The sequence below is a fragment of the Lepus europaeus genome, chromosome 1, assembly GCF_033115175.1.
Source record: "Lepus europaeus isolate LE1 chromosome 1, mLepTim1.pri, whole genome shotgun sequence".
NCBI classification, from domain to species: Eukaryota; Metazoa; Chordata; class Mammalia; order Lagomorpha; family Leporidae; genus Lepus; species Lepus europaeus.
This window is the reverse complement of record NC_084827.1, coordinates 85,911,986-85,931,089: the sequence shown is the minus strand read 5'-3', so window position 1 is coordinate 85,931,089 and position 19,104 is coordinate 85,911,986. Positions and strand designations below refer to the sequence as shown.

At 46.7% G+C, this 19,104-nt stretch overlaps 1 protein-coding gene and 1 long non-coding RNA gene across 3 annotated transcripts in view; one reads left to right on the top strand and one right to left on the bottom strand.

Annotated features, from left to right (window-relative positions):
• Positions 1-204: 204 nt before the first annotated feature.
• LOC133756007 (uncharacterized) lies at positions 205-2,480 on the bottom strand. The gene is made up of 3 exons (XR_009865499.1): positions 2,018-2,480; positions 458-608; positions 205-353 (listed from the first exon to the last, which is right to left on the bottom strand). It is a non-coding gene; the product is annotated as an uncharacterized LOC133756007 (long non-coding RNA).
• The window catches only part of ZEB2 (zinc finger E-box binding homeobox 2), a 137,052-nt gene continuing 118,497 nt past the window's right edge, over positions 550-19,104 (top strand). The window contains exons 1-2 of one of the 2 annotated variants that reach the window (XM_062186324.1): positions 550-628; positions 3,276-3,417. In XM_062186324.1, the coding sequence (XP_062042308.1) occupies positions 3,345-3,417 (73 nt within the window). In that variant the 5' untranslated portion in view covers positions 550-628; positions 3,276-3,344. Of the gene's footprint in view, positions 629-3,046; positions 3,084-3,275; positions 3,418-19,104 lie in introns of those variants that run through there. The other variant, XM_062186334.1, reaches the window with a different exon arrangement.

Below are 19,104 nucleotides of genomic sequence, written 5' to 3'. Positions count from 1 at the left end.
CCCCTCGGAGTTCTCCAGTTCTGTGAATGGTGTGCACCGTTTTCCGCCCTGTACTCTGTAGGATTTAGTGATGAGGATAATGATGCCAAAGGCTGGGGGGGGGGGGGGGGCGTGGAGAAGGGAGGGAGGGAGGGAGGGAGGCGAGAGGGAGGGAGGGAGGAAGGGAGGGAGGTGGAATTTCATTTCTTCCACTAAAGCGTTTGCGGAGACTTCAAGGTATAATCTATCCCAGATCCTTTCCCAGAGAGAAACTTGGCGATCACGTTTTCACATGATGCTCACGCTCAGGGCGCTTCAATTATCCCTCCCCACAAAGATAGGTGGCGCGTGTTTCAGGGTCTCTCCTCTCTCTCCTACAGAAAAGAAAAAGAAAAAAATGTCATTAGAAGAGGCGTAACACGTCAGTCCGTCCCCAGGTTTGTGTTTCCTGGAGTGGCCGAAAGAGATCAGTTCTAACCTGCTCCGCAGGAATAACGGTCCTGCCTCCCGACACTCTTGGCGAGGTTTTGTGCAGTTTACTCCGGGAGCTGTTTCTTCGCTTCCACCTTTTTCTCCCCCACACTTCGCGGCTTCTTCATGCTTTTTCTTCTCACCATTTCTGGCCAAAACTACAAACAAGACTTCGCAGGTAGGTTTTTTTCCCCTCCTTTTTTCCCCTCTTTTTATCCTTTTTTTGGTGTGCTCGTCACCCATCCTCCTTTCTAATGCTCTCATTTTGAGTGGGGATGTGAGTGTGAAGTGAGAGGGGTGTCTGTGGGTAGGAATTTCAGGTGGGTGAAGTCTTTTATGGCGTGCTTTTCCCAAGAGTGGCTTCCTCGCTTTTTCTCTCACACTCTCGCTCAGTCTCCTTCCTTTTCTCTCCTTTTTGTCCTCCGCCCAAAATAATTTGCCCTGTACCTGTCCATTCAGGTAACCAAAGGTGCATTTTGCTACCCTGCCTAGGAAAAGTTTTTTTGGGAACTGTATGGCTGAAATAAAAACTCGTCCAAGGGAGAGCTTCTGCTGTATTTTTGCATCTACTTCCAAATCATTATAGTCAGTAATTAAAACTTGGCAAATACCTGTTAATAATTACAAAACTTGAACGATGCAAACCTACCAAATTTCAGGGGCCAGTCTTGCTGTTAGACATGGCAGTGCAGCCTCTCCCACCGGGGAAGGCTGTTTTCTAAGCAGAAAGTTGCCTGTTTTTGTCTGCTTAGCGAGTTTCATTTCTTTATTTCATTCTGTGTGTGTGTGTGTGTGTGAAGTAACACCTCACTTCTGTGATAATAAATAAAGAAGTGAAAGTCCTCATGGAACTTGAGTCCTTTACCAAAGTGGAAGGGGGGGGGGGTGCTCACTACAGCTGGGAAGAAAAGTACTTCAGGATATCTGGGTTTTAAATAAGCCTAACTTTTGAAATTGTATTTTAAATGGCAAAGTCTCATAGCAATAGATTTAATAGGAGACACACATACACACATATATCCCATTCCACACTTTGGCACTGAAAAGTCGAGGGAGAGATAGCAGGAGTTCCCAGGAAGAGTGGTGAGCCCTGCGAACGTAAATGTGTTTATCTTCCACCTTCTCATATATTTTACATGCTCCTCCTGTAATGAGGAGGGCACGATTGCTAACTCCAGAGTTAAGAATAACAGGCAAAGATAAAGTTTATAGCACAAATGCCCTGTCTCTCCCTCACACACCCATGCTCATAAAGCTAACAACTTACTTTATTAAACATGTATTTATATTCAATCGCGTGTAAGTCTCAGCATGAATACAGACAGGCCAGCTGCTTAGTCCCAGACACTTGTGTGACCATTTCTTTATTTCAGGATTCCTCTCCCCCACCCTCACCCCAATTTCAACTCAACAGGACAGGCAAGAAATGATAAAATGTGTCAAACTTCAATGAAACGTCTCCTACTGTATATGCTTAGGTAAATTTAAGGTGCTTTCTGAAACATTCACTTCCCCTTCTCTCCGCACCCCCCCCCCCCTCAGCAAACGTGTGGAAACTGATACTCACTTTCCAGGTTTTCCGCAAAGCTGCTCGCACAGGAGACAATAGGTGCGGGGCGTGGGGACCGAGTGTGCTCGGCAGAGAAAGGGTTAATGGCCCTTGTGTTACAGTTTGCATCTGTTACATCTTTTATAGCCCCCTGTTTAAACTAATCCTGGAGGCACAGCATCTTCCCAACCTCCACCGAGTTTCAGGATTCTCCTCCTCTGCTGCCTGCCTCCGAGTCCCCTTTCTCCAAGTTTTGACAGTTTCAGCTGAAAACATGCAGCGCCTCTCTCGATTTTTAGGTACAAAAGTTTCGAAGCCAGAAAGGATACGATCATTTAGGACAGCTTAAAAGTCTTGCCGTGCTGGTTGGACTTTCTCTTTCCTTTCTTGGGGGGTGGGGGGGGAGAGAAAAAGCAACATTTCTGCTGGAACTATTTGTGGGAACCAGCGTGGGGGAGTATGTGTGCGAGTGAGGTGGGGGCAAATACTTAAGCAAATATTGTCAAAGTGGCGGGGTGGGGGGGGGGGGGAGGGACGGTGTCCAAAGAGGCTTATAATTATATTTCTTATTGCGGCGGAGAATGGGAAATCTTAATTTGGGGGCAGAGGGCTGGGGGAGGAAGAGACGGTGCCTCGCTGAACTCTGAGAGGAGAGGGAAGGGGAGGGGGCGCGGGGCGAGTGGGCTTCCTATAATTACTATTATCAATTTGCCCGAGTGTTCTTCATCCAGGGGCTGTTTCGCGTTGTTTGTTTGTTTCTTTCTTTCCTCTCGGGAAATGGGGCGGCGGGGGGCGGGGGGGTGGCGGTGGCGGTGGCGGTGGCGGCGGCGGTGGCGGTGGCGGTGGTGGTGGTGGTGGCGGTGGGAGAGAATGAGGAAAGATGAGAGCGAAAGAAAGCCTCGCCTCACCCCAAGTTCCCGAGCCGGGCTGAGCACTTTTCGGAGCAAAGGGTCCGCCTAGCCCTGGGTCGGGCAGTCTTACTGTACCGCCGTGTGCATTCCCTCATACGGTCAGGAGTTATGACTCATTTCGAAGATGTAATTCTTGTCTCTGTGATCCCCTCGCGGGTGCAACACACCAAACAGTAACAAACACAAAGCGCCGCAGGGCCACGGCTGGGGGCGGGGGGCGGGGAGGGGGCCGCCGAAGTTTCGCTTTGGCGTTGGGGGGCGCGGATGGGTGCTCGCCGGGGCCCTGGCCCGGCTCCCCGGGGCGGCCCGCGCGCGTTTCAATGGGCGCGGGCGATGCCCACATTGTCGCTGTGTTTGGTTGCTAGATCGAGCCTGCGTGCTGCCGAAGCAGGGCGCCGAGTCCATGCGAACTGCCATCTGATCCGCTCTTATCAATGAAGCAGCCGATCATGGCGGATGGCCCCCGGTGCAAGAGGCGCAAACAAGCCAATCCCAGGAGGAAAAACGGTAAGAAGCGGCCCGAACCAAACTTTTCCGGGCCACTCCGCGGCTCCAGACCCAGGGAGAAGGAGGGGGAAAGGGAAAAGGAACCGAGGCGGCGGCGGCGGCTGCGCCCGGGGCTCGCGGGCGAGCCTTCCTCCGCGGCCGGCGCCGGAGCCCGGCGCGCGCGCGCGGCGGCCGGACCCGGGGGGAGTTGGGGAAGTGCGGGGCAAAGTGAGCGTCGGGCGCCCGGGGGGCTCCGAGCGCCGGGGTCCGGCCGCAGCCCCGCGCCCCCAGCCCCGCGCCCCTTCGCGCGCCCGCCTCCGCCCTCCCTCCGCCTCCGCCTCCCGCTCCGCTCGCGCTCGGCCGGCCCGCTGGGTCCCCGGCCCGGCTGCGGGAGTGTCCGGCGAGGGCAGGGCGGGGGCTTGGGCGCCGGGTCGCGCAGGATCCCGGGGCGGAGGCGAGGGTGGCAGCGAGGGCGGAAGAGAGGACCCGGGGCTTCGTCTTAGTGAGGCTTAAAGTTTCTTGCCGGAGTCGCCCGGCCGCCTCTCCGTGCGCCAAGTAACGGTCCGCGGGCAGCGGGGCCCGGTCCGGCGCGCCCGGACCCCAGGGCGGGGTGGGAGGGACTCGGCCGGCCCTGCGCGGGGTCCGGCGGGGTCGGTGCGGGTCGGGCACGGTGTGTGTGGGGGGGCTCCTCTCCCGCAGGCGCTGGTCCCCGCGCTGGGGGCTGGGGGAGTCGCAGGGCGCTGCGAGACTTTTTCCGGGCAGTCTGTGCGTGGCCAGGAGGAGCCCGTTATCCAGGCTGAGTCAGGAAGGAGGAAGGCGATCGGGGGTGCGAAGGGGACACACACAGACACACACTGGGGGTGGGAGATGCAAGGCGGGTGACAGTTTAGTAGGTCCCTCGTGGAGCGAGCCAGAGAAGGTACGAGCGAGCGAGAGCGAGAGCGAGCGAGCGAGCGAGAGAGACCCCCCTAGGTATTACCCCAAACAAAATCGTGGGAATAAAAGAGAAAAGTGATTGGCAAGAGCGCCGAAGGCGCCTGGGGGAGGGGAAAGGGCTGGGGACGAGCGAGGGTGCGGGGGGGGGGGGGGGGCGGGGGGGAGCTGACGGAGGATACTGAGTTTAAAAAGAAAAAAAAAAAAACAACCCCCCAAAACAAACACGAGAACCCGCGCCAGCCCAGACTCGGAAAGGAAACTTCTCGTTCCCTTCGCTCGCAGCCGGATCCCCCGACGCGGGGCCGCGTAGACGCTCCCGAGCTGGGCGCGGGGTCGCAGCGCCCGCTCGGCCTCCCGGCCTCCTGCAATCCCAGCCCTCTCCTGGCCGGGCCCGCCGGGGCCCACTTGAAGCAACTTTCCTCAGGGGAAGACGAGGGTGCGCGCCCCGGCCTGGCCCCGCGCGGCGCGGCGCGGCGTGGGGAGGGGGCGACTGGGGGCGCAGAGCGGGTGCTGGAGGGAGAGGAACACAAAGACGGGAGAATTTTGATTAGAGACAAATGATGCTTCTCTCTCTCTCTCTCTCTCCCTTTTCTCTCTCTCTCTCTCTCTCTCTCTCTCTCTCTCTCTCTCTCTCTCTCGTGTGTGTGTGTGTGTGTGTGTGTGTGTGTGTCTTTGGCTTGTTGTGGTGGAGGTGTCGAGCCATATGGGGGAGTGATAGAGGAATTTTAGACAGAAACTGTTTGTTGCGTTATCCTGCCTTTCCTCTTTGTGCTGTCTTTGATCTATTTGCTTGGCTTAGTATGACAAAAAAAAAACAAGTACAATGATAGATTCGGAGCTGCTTCCCCAAGCTTCAGTTCAGGCTGCTGCTTTTTAAGTGTGCCTCCCTCTCTATCTTTTAATCTAATTTTTCCTTCATTCTGGTGTCTGGCATTATTTAAGGTGGTCTTTCCACAGCAGACCTCCCCTTCTCCATCTCTGGGTAATTTAGTAGACACTAAAATTATACCTAATGTCCCCCTCTCCTCTCTCGTGTTTCCTCTGCTCCTTTTATTAAATGTTGGTTATTGATTTTCTAAAATCAATGTCTGTTGTGGGGTTTTCCCCCCTCTTACAAGTATCTAAAGCACGTTGCTGATCAACTGGATAACAAAAGCTTTGTGTCAAGGAGACATTTTTTTCTTATGTTAAACAGTCATTTTTAGAGAGAGAGAGAATGAGATTTAAAGCAAGGCTCCCAGAAGTGTTCTTTTGCAAGGAAGACTGTTTGTTCTCCCTGCCTTCTTTCCACCCCCTTCGGGATTTTGCCACCGATGACTGGTCTTGCTTCAGCAGTGTGGTGAGGCCAGAGCTCAGGACTGGGAAAGTAGAGGGATCCTGGCTTCCTGGGAACCCCTGGGGGGTGCCAGCTGAGTGGGAGGCCCGTTGGGGGGCTTTCCTGGTGGCATGGTGTGCCAGGGAGGTGTTCAGTCCTGGACTTGAGAAACCGTTTCTCCTGCACCCAGCCGCCAGGTTGGGAGAAGCTTCCACTCTCCAAAGTGGAAAGTTGAATTGCACGTTTTAAGGCATTTATCCCAGCCCCTGCACACTGAACATCAAGCCCGGCTATTGCTTATAGCTATTCTAACTTTGACTATTACATGTCTTTATCCCCAAAGAATCTCGGGGAAACATGCTGTACATTGGTTACTTGTCAGTATTTTTCATTGGGTTTAATCGGACTGAGAAAGGTCCTGGCTTTGAGGAGCAGGTAGAAGAGTTTTTCCTCCCCTTTTTCATTTCTTTCTCATCAAACATGTATCCAATGCCTTTCCCTTTGGGAATTGCCAGGATTTATCTGAACTGAGTGGATTTTTCTTCCTTCTTGGATTCATGGAAAAGATGTCACTTTTGAGCTTGTGTCTTTGCTGATAACGCTAAATATGATGATGCTTATCAAAATCATATAGAAATTCCTGGAAAGGAATAATGGCAATAATCATCACAGAAGTAGAAGCTGCAAGGGACAAAAAAAGAGAGACGGTCATCCAGAAACCTACAATGGCACTTTATATAATTTTAATGAAGTCAACAGTGTATATATAGACTAAGGCGACAAGGAGATAAAACGTGGAAAGCAGTGTGTGAGTTTGAAAGGCTGGTCAAGAACATGGCTTAGAAACAATGCTCTGTGCAGTTATTAAGCAAAGGAGAAGCGGGCAGTTCGAGGAAAGCAAATGTACAGAGAGAGAAACAAGAACCTAAAAATCCAACCTTCCAGATTCTTAGGCTAGCAAGATGCCTGGCAAGAACCGTGCCAGGACCAAGCCAACACAGAGCGGACAGTCAGGCTCCTTTCTCCCACAGGGGAAGGATGAACTCTCTGCCCAGAAAATAAGGTGTGCAGGAGGAAAGGAGGAACGGGGCAAGGGGAAAGAGAAAAAGCGAGTTGCCCGCAGACAAGAATGTGTGTCGCTTTCAAGAAAGTTCAGTCAGATGATCCACAGACGCCTGACTCACTTGGTAACACTTTCACTAAAGCCGGAGAGGAGGGGGAAACCCAGCCCCCTTTTGATTCCCTTGATTATAGCCCACTATCTCCACACAGCCTTGGCGGCAGAAAGGAGCACCCGGAGCATGAGCTGCCCGGCTGCTGCCTGCCACAGGAGCGGCCCCTTTGCAACTTGCAAAGTTTGTTGCTTGTGCCCCTGACTCCGACAGCAGCTCCTGGGATGCTGCTGCTTCCCACAGAGCCCTGGGAAAGGGGCCTGCTCTGCCACCCCCCAGCCCTCCCAGCCCCAACAGCCGCCTGCCAGCCCCAGCCTCTGAAAAATCGCGCAGACACAGGCATGCTGCAATGCAAATCGAGTCGGGAAACTGTTTCAGAGAAGGGATAAAGTTGTCTTTTCAAAGAAAACTGAATTAGGAGGGGATGGAAAGGAAATGAGAAAAGGAAAGAAAAGTTGGATTTGATTTTTCTCCAAAGTTTCTGCTGAAGGGTTGGGTACTGTGTGTCATGGGTGGGGGAACATTCTACCAACACCTTTGGTCTCCCATTTTCAGTGGCTGAAGAAAGAGGAGCAAGTTGAATGTTTTCAGGGCTTTGAGTCCTAGAGGAGAACCAAGCTGATGAGCAGAAATGATGGTCCCTGTTTAAAATCAACCCTCACTCCTCACCACTTCCTCAGAGGGGTGGAGGTGCTTGCTGGTAGCGATGCTTAGAAACAATGAGGGATAGACAAGTTGCTCCGGTCTCCTCTCGGAGGTGCTTCCCTGAAAAGGCTAGGAAATGCATTCAACCCCTTTCTCAGGATGAGACCCCCAGCTCGCTCTCTCCAGACAGGTGAAGCTGGGCTGGGGCAAGCTGGAGTAGCTAGAGTTGCCTAAGGCCCACAGTTGGGTTATCTTAACAAGTGTGGCAGTCTTGGGCAAGTGGCTTTCTTCCTAAAGTTGATGGGTTCCCAAGGAGCCTGGTTAGCTGGCTGTCAGAGCACTCAGGCAGTGTGTGTGTGTGTGTGTGTGGCAGGTACCAGTCCATCTCCATCCCGTTGTCTCTGTGGAGAGCCTCTGCAAGTTTGGTCATGCAGCACACACAGGAGGCTGGGGGCTATGTATCTAGAGCTGATCTATTGGTTTTATTTCAGTTTGGAAACACTAAGTCAATTGGGGCTGAAATATGCTTTGCTTCGCAGCAGCGCCAAGAGCCTGCTGGTGTCCATAGTGTCATGGTCCACCAGGGGCCAGGGCTGGCTAAGGATTTTAAACTTTACATGGTCCCTCTGTTGCCACATCCCAACAAATTCACGACTTTAAGCATTTATTTTCAAACATGGATCCAAAGCAGTATTTTAAAGTTGCACCCTGCACTGCTAGGTCACATTTCAGATGCTTCTCTTCTTTTCTTTCGTCATTTGTTTCAAGTGAAGAAAATTCCAAGGGGTTATCAGAGACCCTAACTGCCGGACTCAGACTGTTTCCTGGGAAAAATGTGGTCGGCCCTGAAGGTAGGAAGGGAGGGTGTTGCTAGTTCTGCAGCCCTGCCGCGTCAATTTTGAAGATGTGGGAGAGTCATTCCCTCACGACAGTTTTGTCATCTGCATTCTTCCAAGGCTTTAAAGGTGCATTTTCTTCTGTGTGAAAGGGAATTCTTTGTCCTTTTCCTCTCCAGCATCGTGGCTTCCCAAGGTAGAAGACACTATTTTGTGCCTGTCACAGAGAGAGGGAGTGCAGGTTTGCAGGGCTCACAGACAATTGATTGTCTGCCCTAATGTGTTTCATTTACATGTTTATAACGTCAATGGTGCTGGGGTGTCCACTGTACCATTCATTCCCGCATTCCCACAAGGGGGCAATTGTCTGAATAGCCAAGTCAGACACCTTTTTGATTGCTCTTTGGTTGTCTCTTTAGAGCAAAGAGATAAAGGAGGGAAATCTGTGATGCAGAAACACTAGTTGAAAATATACAGAATTAAATGTCACCACAAAAGCAGATGTTAACGTAATCCCAAATATGCTTTTCAGCCAAGATGCGAAGGTGGGAAAAAAAAATAATTCAGAGTAGAGGCAAGGATGATTTAAACCCAATCTATGGGATCCTATCCTCCGTCCAGCCCCCTTGATTTCTTTTCTTTCTTTAGCAGTCAGAAGATGAACTGTGATTTTCCTTTTAATTTTTTAAGCCTTGAAACATTTAGGCACTTCTTCATTATTTGTGTGTTTGCTGTGATTTGTGAATCTTGTATATATTTATATAGCTCTGTTTATGCCAACACCATCAGCTTCCCACTTGAAAAATCTATTGAATGACTATTTGGGCTATGGGGAATGTAAACTTTTAAAAAGTAGGATCCAAGTATTTCTTCATCAAGTTTTTTTTTTTTTTTTAAAGGAAAATGATATAAATCAGTAGGCTCTGTGGAAGCCTTTGCCTTAATAGCTATGGGCCAGATACTTTTATCTTGTGTGACAGTTGTGTCAGAGTGAAAGCTCTCAGGAAAAGTGTAACTAGCAGTTACAAAGTAAATAAAGAATTTCGTTTTAAGGTGTTCTGTACTGTTTTATGGTGTGTGTGTGTGCATGTGTGTGTGTGTGTGTGTGTGTGTGTGGTACTGTTTTCCCCTGAGGGAGGTGAGAGGAAAAGCCATTCATGCGTGTGTCTTTTGGCTTCTCTCTTCTTTCAGTTCTCCCATACATATCATACATACATGTGGCCCACATGAATACACCTGTTCTTTTCTTAAAAAAAAAAAAAAGATTTCACTGTTCAGATGGTGCCTCGCTGGTTCCTTTAGGTAATGCAGTTATTAGAAGCTTGCCTCATTTCACGTGTGGTCCACAAGAAGGGAAAGCACCAACTCTAGTGTCATCTGGTGGGAGGCTAAACAAGGCCAGGGTTGGAGGGGGGGAGATTTCTATAATTTCGTAGTAAATTGGGAAGGAAAAAAAAAATATTGCCAGACTATGAAAAGATGTTTGCCTGTCCGGGAAGACACACACACACACAGTAGCTGCACCGTTAGCTGAACCCCTGACACGGCGGTCTTTGGAATGCCTTAGGTATGATTTCACTTTCGCTCACATCAATGCTGACCTGAATGCCTTTCATATCTGATCCGCCGCGTCTCGCCCAGTAAACATCCCCTGAGGGCAGAACAAAGAAAGGAGCTCTTCTTCTTCTTAATCACAATTCAGCCCTTTCACCGCCGGCAGTCTCCATTTGCATTCTGCCACAGAGAGCCAAGATGAAAAGAGGGGAGAGGAGAGAGAGAGAGGAGAGGGAGAGAGGAAGAGAGGAAGAGAGAGAGACAGGCGGAGGGTAGTAGCTGAGTAAAATAACTTAGGTGTTTGTGGCTGTTTGTTGGGCTTCACCTAGTTACCAGCCTTATATAGTTGATGCTCAACCAGGCCCTGGCCCTCCTGACAGGCGTATAGTGTTACGAGATGGCATGTCTGTGCTATTCAGGGCCACCCGCTCAACACTTGAGGTAGAAAGTGTCAGAGAGGGATCGAATGCTCCCCCAGCAGACTGTTAGATGTGGGGTCAGGTGTGTGCACGTCCCGCCCTTGAGTGCTGCCTCCGACTTGGCTGTGCGATGGTGTCTCCCAGCAGAGCAGGGAGGCGAGGGCCCAGAGAGGTAGGAGGGAGGCACAGGCCGGAGCCCGCCCCCCACCCCCCCCCACCCCCGCCGCCCTTCCCTCCCTGCCCAGCCCCAACACACGGATCAATCCTCAGGAAAGCTGGAAAAGACTTTCCCCTCTTCCCCCATGACTTTTTATGATAATTCATATTTTCAAATGAAAGGGGAAAAACGCCAAGAAAGAAACTCTCAAATGAGCCAAGAAGGGAAAAAAAAATCCTCTGAAAAGAATTTTAGGGGGAAAAGTTGTTCTATTTTAAAAAGCTTTGAGGGCTGCAAAGTGCCACGTTTTTCACACCTTCTCCATACTTTTTTTTCAGATTTTTTTAGTATGTTTAACATTTGTGAGATGACAGCCTTTTTGTATCTCAAACTGGATGCTTTCAGATTTGTAGGGAGGGGCTGGTGGTATTCATATTCTCTTGAGAAAGTTTGTGCCTAAAGGGCTCCTTACTGGGAACGACTGAAACCCTCGAAGGCGGACCTGTCAGGTTGTACTGTGTTATTTGCCTCCATTTTCAACATGCAAAAGTAACATGCAGTTAATGGTACTGGAGTGAGATCATAGCTAGAGCAAAAACCTCTCGTGACAACTTTTCAGCTGCATTATCTTGCTTCTAAACTGTCTTGTCTTTTTTTTTTTTTCCTTTCTGAAACCACGTTGAAGATACCAACAGTTTTTCTTCAATAATTAGATTAAGCATACATTGCACATGCACACGCACGCGCATGCACATGCACACACACAACTCTGTAAGGACAATCTCTTTAAACAGCAGAGTGAATTACTTCAGCTGGGGTGGGGGTGGGGGGCCTCCAATAGCCCTGGTGGCACAGTTCACTTATCAGAGCAAAACTAACGGCGATATTAGAAGTTGTATGTGAACATGTGACACAGATTCCTGCATTTTTTTTCTTTTTCCCAGAAGATTTACAGAATTTACAAAAAGAGATTATCCCTACACCTTCCACCCCTCCTATCCACCCCCATGACCCAAGCAATGAAGGATTTAGGCAGATTTACTTCAGTAAACACCTTTGGACACTTGGGGGGAAAGTGGGAGTCTGTTTGCAAAAGGAGGCTTTTGTTAAGTGAGGTACCGGGATAATGCTTTACCAGGCAGCTGTGATATTAACCTACCCAGCAATGCGGGAACACTCTTTAACTCTTTGAGTGCCTGTCCCCTTGCGCCCAGCAGATAAAACGCTGGTCCTCTAAACACACTCAGAGTTCTGGCTCTCGCAGTTGATTATTCAGACAAGTCTTGTAGACATGAAAACTGTTCAAGCTTTTAAAACAATGTGGTTTAATTAGATGAGGTGGACTTACATTGCTCATAAGCCCTCCAAATGGTGGTTTATAATTGGCAAGGAAAAAAAAAAAGATAGAGAAAAGGAATCAAGGCAGCACATTAAAAATTCCAGGAAATATCTTTAGAAAAGCTATTTTCATTTCTAGCTTTTAAAATATTAGACTACGGTAGCTAGAGGGAATGGAGCAGCTGGGGCCTCTCTCTTTACTAGAAGAGACAACCAGAAGTTTGTGATGAAGAAAGGGCCTCAACTTGCAAAGCTGCAAGAGGCCAGTTTGAACAGTGACATTATCTCAGCCTTCGCATCTTTTCGAGGGGGAAGCATTGCCTATCTGTTAGAGCCTGGGAGGTCATGTGAACCCCCACAGTCAGGGCCTCTGGCTGGCCGTTACCAACTTGAGACTTTCCAAAGCAAGCAGAGAGGCATTTATGAGGAAGGAGTTAATGGGTTATTTTTTGCTGGGCACGAGAATAACTTTACAGGTGTTGCATTTGGGCTGAAATAAGATTGCCTTATTTAGTTTCGAAAAAGAGTGTAGGTGTCAACGTTCAAGCAGCCATAAATGTGTGAGAAAGTAAAGGGTATGAGACATGACAGAATTAAAGGTGTTTGCTATGTTGTTACCCCGTGTGTCAGGCTGCAAGCTCCCTTTGTCGCAGCCTCCTGGTGATTTGACAGTGCACATCTACTTCCCTTCTAGGTGAGACAGCATTTTTTAACTGGAGTTATAAATATGGTGCACCCTTCGCATTGCACCCTGCCTCCCAGATCCGTGGATCCCATTTGAAAGCATCTTGCCCCAAGACACAATGAACAAATGCCTGCATACAAGGGGGCTATGGGCTCGGGCCCCCGGGCAGCGCCAGTATCACAGTAGCTGGCATTGACTCTTGTTTGGCAAGAAAGTCCTCTGCCAGATCATCCAATAATTAAGTTTTATGTTATTTGTATGAACGACCAAGCATGCAGTATTCCTTCTCAAATCAAAGAGAGGCTTAAAATTACTTTTTGAACACTTTCAGACCATGGTCAGGTCACAGTTTGGGGGCTGAATTAAAATGATCTCATTCATGATCTAATTGAGGTTGGCAAAACCTTAGCAGTAGCAGGAGTACATAAATATAAATCAAAGACCAAAATTTAGCAAATCATATCATTTGCTAGAAATCTGCTCATGAATTATTCTCCGATTGCCAACCCAGAAGTTAAACTTTGTCTCCCCTCAGCAACAGTCACTGTGCATATTTTTTCAGGCTCTGACAGGAAAGTTACAGGAGCTGCAAAGAGAAAGGAGAAGGAAGATGATCAGTGTCTCATCAGATATTGTGTGTGTGTGAGAGACCTGAGCCAGGGTGAGAGCTGATAAAGACGTGCACATTTACAGCGGGCCCTGCAGTCTTGGTTAGGAATGATCCTGGGCTTCTCAGAACCAGACTTTCCAAGAGCACAGCAGCATGGACACATAAAGGGCACAAGGGGAGCAAAGATTCGAGAAGGATCTGTGCAAACTTTGCTTTCATTTTTCTGTTGAGGAATGTAGTCATCATAAGGATTCACGATGATTCGCAAATGTGGTTCTCTGACTGAGCTGAGTTGAGGGGCTGAGATTTGAAGCAGTTGTTAGAAGACAATGCAGAGCCGTTAGAGTAGATAACTCACCTTGCTTTCTTGTAAGCTGAACTATAGAATGAAGACTCCATATAACTTGTCCCTTAACCTATGGCATTAAATGTCACACTCCCTTCTATGTAATCCATTTTTGAAAGTTGTTCATTTTTCTTGCTTGCTCTGTGTTATCTCAACTTAAACCCACATGCACTCTACTATAAACTAGAACAGGTCTAATTCTGAACTTGAATATTTTGATGTTGAAATTTTAAATCCCACTTAAATGAAGATATTCTTTCAAATGCTGAACACAGAATTGGTAAGTTTAGCCAACTTATCACAAGAGGGAATATTCGAAGGTGTATTTTCAATTCTTCATGATAAGGAGGAAACATTTTAAAATAATTTCAGGTAATAGAGGTAAATGATCACATTCTTTTGGGAACAGGAGGTACTTGTCATGAATGATATCCCATGACAAAAAGGCAAAACATATTCGCCATAAAGAGCTCTAATGAATTCCTGTTTCAATAGTCACGTTCTTCATATGGCAATTTAGTGATTTTTGTTCTTTATCTTCTGTTTCACATTTCTTTGTACAGTATCAACTCTAGAAAAGAAAGGTATTCCTGACAAGGTGATACCCACCATCTTCACAAAATAAGAAGTCATCAATTATTATTTAATCAGCAGATTAGAATATCATGCTATATAAGATCTGAGATTTTTTCCCCTCTCTCTCCTAAATGAATGGGCAGATTTCAAGGAATTAAGCGCCCAGGTGATCTATAAATGTAGTGCAGAGCTTTCACTGTTTCCTTAAATTGTATTTCTAGTGTCTTGTATATCCGAGTAACTGTAATTAAAGAAACTTTGCAATTTGCCTATTCTTGGAAGTACCTCAGTTTCTATTTTAGAAAGAAGCACATTAATGGAAGTGTTTCACATCATGACACTTCTCAGTTTTAAGAGGTGAGGTTTATATATAAAGAACTCAGTAAGCTGTGTTTCCATAATAAATAGACCCATTAAGAAGGGAAATAAGTGATAGCAAAAGGGAAATAGTGAAGCAAAATGGTTGTCCTCGAAAGATGTCCCATCACCTGTGTTCTGCCAATGGGAATCTGAAAACTAAACCCAGCCTATGTGCACACATTGCCATATGCACACAAACACAAATGCACCCATAGGATCCGAACTTCAGGATTTTTCCTTTTTAGCACTCACCGCAATCATACAGCTTGTGAATGAAATACATTTAAGCAAAAATAGTAGAGGTGAAGAACTATTGTAGAGTCTTGTTCAGTAGGATTTATTATAAGGGGGAAAAGTGTTCCCCGTGCCACATGACTCCTAATGAAACTTCCTTGCAGCTATTAATCTAAGATTTAAGTGTGTTATTTAGGATAAATTACTACCTTTGTGCTTTTAAACTGTTTTCCTCCATTTTCCTTCAGTATTCCCAACCTTAACACAGCTTATCCTAAGTCGATTGCAAATTATTATGGTTTTAAAACAGCATTCTGGAGTCCTGAATAAAGATGGCATTTGAAGGTAGTGTTTACAATATTTAAATGAAAAAAAAAAAAAAAAAAAGGACGGGGTGAGGAATTTAAAACTCTGCAGAACACTCAGAAATGTGTGGAGTTTTATACTCCAGCAGATAAAGTGTGAGGTAGCCTTGCCCTGTGAAACCAAGACCACAAATGATACGTGTCAGTAGGTTCTTTGATAGGGCTTCTGGCCGCAGTGTTTTTGTGCTGTCAAACTGCTATGTTGAACAAACACCTCCTCTGGGACAGAGTGATAAATGCAGAGACAGGCTGGCTTCAACCAGTCTCAGCAGCCTCCTCAACCACACCCCCCCTCCACTCCCGGGCCCACCTCCCACTTCCCACGGTGCAGCCACCTCCCACCCGCCTTGGCCCTTTCACCTGTAATGGACATTTACAGAGAGGTGCCCACTAGGCTTTTTCCAGGTGTCCACGGTGCGTTATGATTGATCCTCCCGAAATCATGAATCAGACCTCCGTAAGTGCAGGCAAAGTCCTTTCCCTGGCAGGCTTTATCTAGTCCTTTTAAATGGAGCTGGACTGAGCGTCTAAACTTTTGCCAACTTGAACTTTTTCCACCTTTGCTTAATCATTGGAAAACCACTTGCTTGCCTTGTCTTTCCCCTAGTCACTTGAGTTTTATTTTCTAGTGTTCAGGCAATTGCATTGTGCAACACAAAACAAAATTTTGCCTCAGAAAAATCTGAACACTGTTACCTCCGACTTTCCACTTTCCAGCCTTCTTTTAGGACTCACATTTCAAATATATAGTCAACTGATATTTTTTCTCCTCTCTCCTGGAGCCATTATTCTTTGCCTGAAACCTGTTTACTGGGGCCTTTTGTGTGTGCGGTGTTTTTCTCTTCCCCCTGACATTAAATGAATTTCCATCTTTTACTTCTGCAATCTGTAAGAAATAGATAAACCATTATATTTTTTCCCTGCTCGTATTTTAAAGTGGTGATCCTGACAGCAGCACGATTATTGCACTTTATGTTTTAGTGGATGTTTGCTGTTGCTAGTTACAGCAACACTTATCATAAGACAGCAAGAAAAGAGTAGTCCCTGGTAATTAAAGTAATGAAATATTCATTTACTCTACCTTTTCTGTAGTCTCACAAATTAGGCTGCTACATTTAATGCCTGCACTGCCTCTGTTTTTATTATAATGGCAGCTTTCGCATCTGCAATTAGGACTAATTCTGACAGTTACAATTTCTGAGGGATGGTAAACAGTGAACGGGATGTGCAGCAGAGGTATTACACGTGAAAAGCCCTTGTCTCTTTAACCTTGCTGTTTTTTTTCTCGCAGAGGTTACCTTTTCCCGATGGTGCAAAATCGACTTGACATAACTGTTCATCAGTTTCAGGGTTTTCCCTGGAGGTATTTGCATCAAATCAGCCCAGTCAAGCTTCAAGTTGAAATTGGCAGGCCAGAAACTCACAGGGTAGAGACTGGAAAAGAGACAGCCAGAGTACAGGCAGCAAACTGACAGCCGCCGAGTGAAAGACAGGGGGAGGGGAGGGGAGAGCGAGAGCTTTTCAACTTCAGCGTTCGGGAGATCTCGGCTCCTCGTGGCGGCACCTCAGCAGCACCGCATCCTTCAGGAGCCCGAGAGGTCGAGATGCACACACCTTCCGCTGATTCTTACCACTAGGGCTCCCCAGCCGGCTCCGGGGTTCTGGCTCCCTCCGTCTGATTGGATGCCTAAAGAGGAGTGGGCGCACTTAAGAAACTGCAGCAAAGTTTTGAGGCGCCTCCCCAGCACTCGCTGGGACGCGAAAGCCAAATCTCGTGATCAGTGTTACGGGAGGAAAATAAGGCGGCTTGTGTTTTTTGTTTGTTTGGTTTTTTCTTCCCTGATTGTTACCTCCAGGTTGGTTTTCTCGGGGCTTCCCTTCTGAAGCAGATTATTCACAGAGACCAGAGGGCAGGAGACTATGCATTCGAAAGTGAGTGCATTTTTTTGGTCCACAGAAACAGTCACGCAGCAGAATTATCTTGAATAATGTGGGGTTCCAAGTTCTTCTTGTCAAATAATGCCCTTCTATCTTGATAACGTCAAAACGTTTATTTGGTTGTGTGAAGGCCAAAAACCATGGCAAAAATCTTAAAATAGTGACGACAGTCGACTTTTATTTTACTACCAGCAGTGTGACTTTAAGAAAAATTCTGATTGCAAAACTTTTAAAATTGCTTTCACAATGAAAACAAATAGGAAAAGGGTTCCTTTGCCCGAGTGCATTTTTTCTCCTTTATGTCTTAAAAAAAAAAATCTTTTTTTTTTTTTTTTTGCCAGTCTTTCTCCCTCTCTTCTAACTTTGGGGAGGAGGGAAGGGGTGTGTTTACTAGATGATTGAAAATCCTCCTCACTTTCCAACTAGACTCGGGGGTCGAATAAGCTCTTGCTTTCAAACCGTCTTGCAGCTCTGCGTATGACAGGCGTTGGCTGATCTGCTGATGCCCATTCGACAGGCACTGTTCAACTAAAGTGGTGTGACGGCACAGTTTTGTTAAGCTGTGAACAAAGGGCTGAAGATGCCTTGCTGGCATCATCCATGTGCATATTGGCCTTGTCACAGTTTTGCTTGATTTAATGCTCTGTTTATTCCTAGATATTAAAACTTAAATTCCGAACAATATGTTTTCAAATACTACATACCAACTTTATTTTAAAAGCTTTAACTCTGAAGACCTGAGGGTCCATTTGCTTGTCCAGTTTCTGTGTAGCCAACATTAAAACACAGCTTTGGAAATAAACAGATTGCCAGTAGCCTCTGAGCTGTTATCCATTTAAAAATGGGATTCCAGTCTTAAAAGTCTTATTAGGGTAAAAGATTTATTTTTCTTTGATCATTGCTTGAAAGTCATTATTTATTTCCAACAGTGGATTTTCGCATAAATTCCTGAGGAAGAGTTACCTTGTGTGTAGCAGAGCACAGTTAGGGTGCACTTTTAAAAAGATATTTTAAGAAAGATGTTCAGTAATAAAAGCAAACCTTTTACAAGTACCTGTAAGACCAGGCACATTGCCACCAGCAAGAGAAAAAAAAAAATCAAGGGAGTTTATGTGAAAGCGAGTCCTACTTAAGAGATAGCAGAAGAATTAGGATTGAGACTTAAAAATAAAATAATTGTTACAGAAATCCTGTTCCTCAGACAACAGCCAACTCTTCAAAAGAAATCTTAAGTTTGGTGCTAAATTTAGATTCCAGTGTTCCATTGAATGTGTCTTGAGCTTTATCTGTGCTGGGTTTTTTTGTTTCCCCCTCTGCCTCTTTTTCCTCTCTTCAGGTTTGCTTCAAATGTTTGCTAAGAGATTAGTTAGCAAGTTTATATTGAGGAGGTAGCCATGGGAAGCAGCTCTCTGCTCGAAGGAACGCGCAGTGGGTCAGAGTGTGAAGATACGGGAGCTAAGACTTGGCTAAGGCCTGGGATCAGGTACTTTCTTTTCTCTCAAAGACAAACGGCTGGGATTGTAGAAAGGCTCGTGGGCTGGCATCTCCCAGCAGGAGCACAGATGTTACCACTTTTAGAAACTTCCAAACAACCCTTATTGCTGGAATAACTTTATGAAAAAAAAAATTTAAGTCTATTGCCAGAACACTCCCTTTTCATTATGTAAAGAGGCTATAATTTGAGATATTCGAAGTTATTTTTACCTCCATTCATAAAATAGCATCTTTCTTGAGAGCTGTTATGAATAAGGTGTGGAAAGTGGCAAAGGAGAGAAAAATATTCAGCAGCATGAAAGTATTGCTGCTAATAACCAGTGAGGCTGCACTGCAAATCTGAAATTGCATCTCCAGGGTAAAACACATACGCATTTCCACCTGACCTGAGCACACTTTCTAGCAATGACAGTTTAACTAACTGAAATGAATTGCCCGCCTCTTTTTTTTTTTTTTTCAGTAGTAATTTACTCAATGTTCATTTATACCAAATAATTCTCACAGCCAGAAAGGGTGATACAACTAGGGGTGACTGGGCAAGAATCAGGTTTTCTTGTTCTTTTTTGTATAACAGCATACTTGAGAAAGACTTCCATCTGCTAGCAGCACAGACTGCAAGGCCCTCTGAGGCCTAGTCTCTGAGCTCCATTGGAACTTTCCGTGTCCTACCCCATAGGTATGAACACCATTTAGACATGTGCTCTCCAACCTGGCAAAAGAATAGAGCT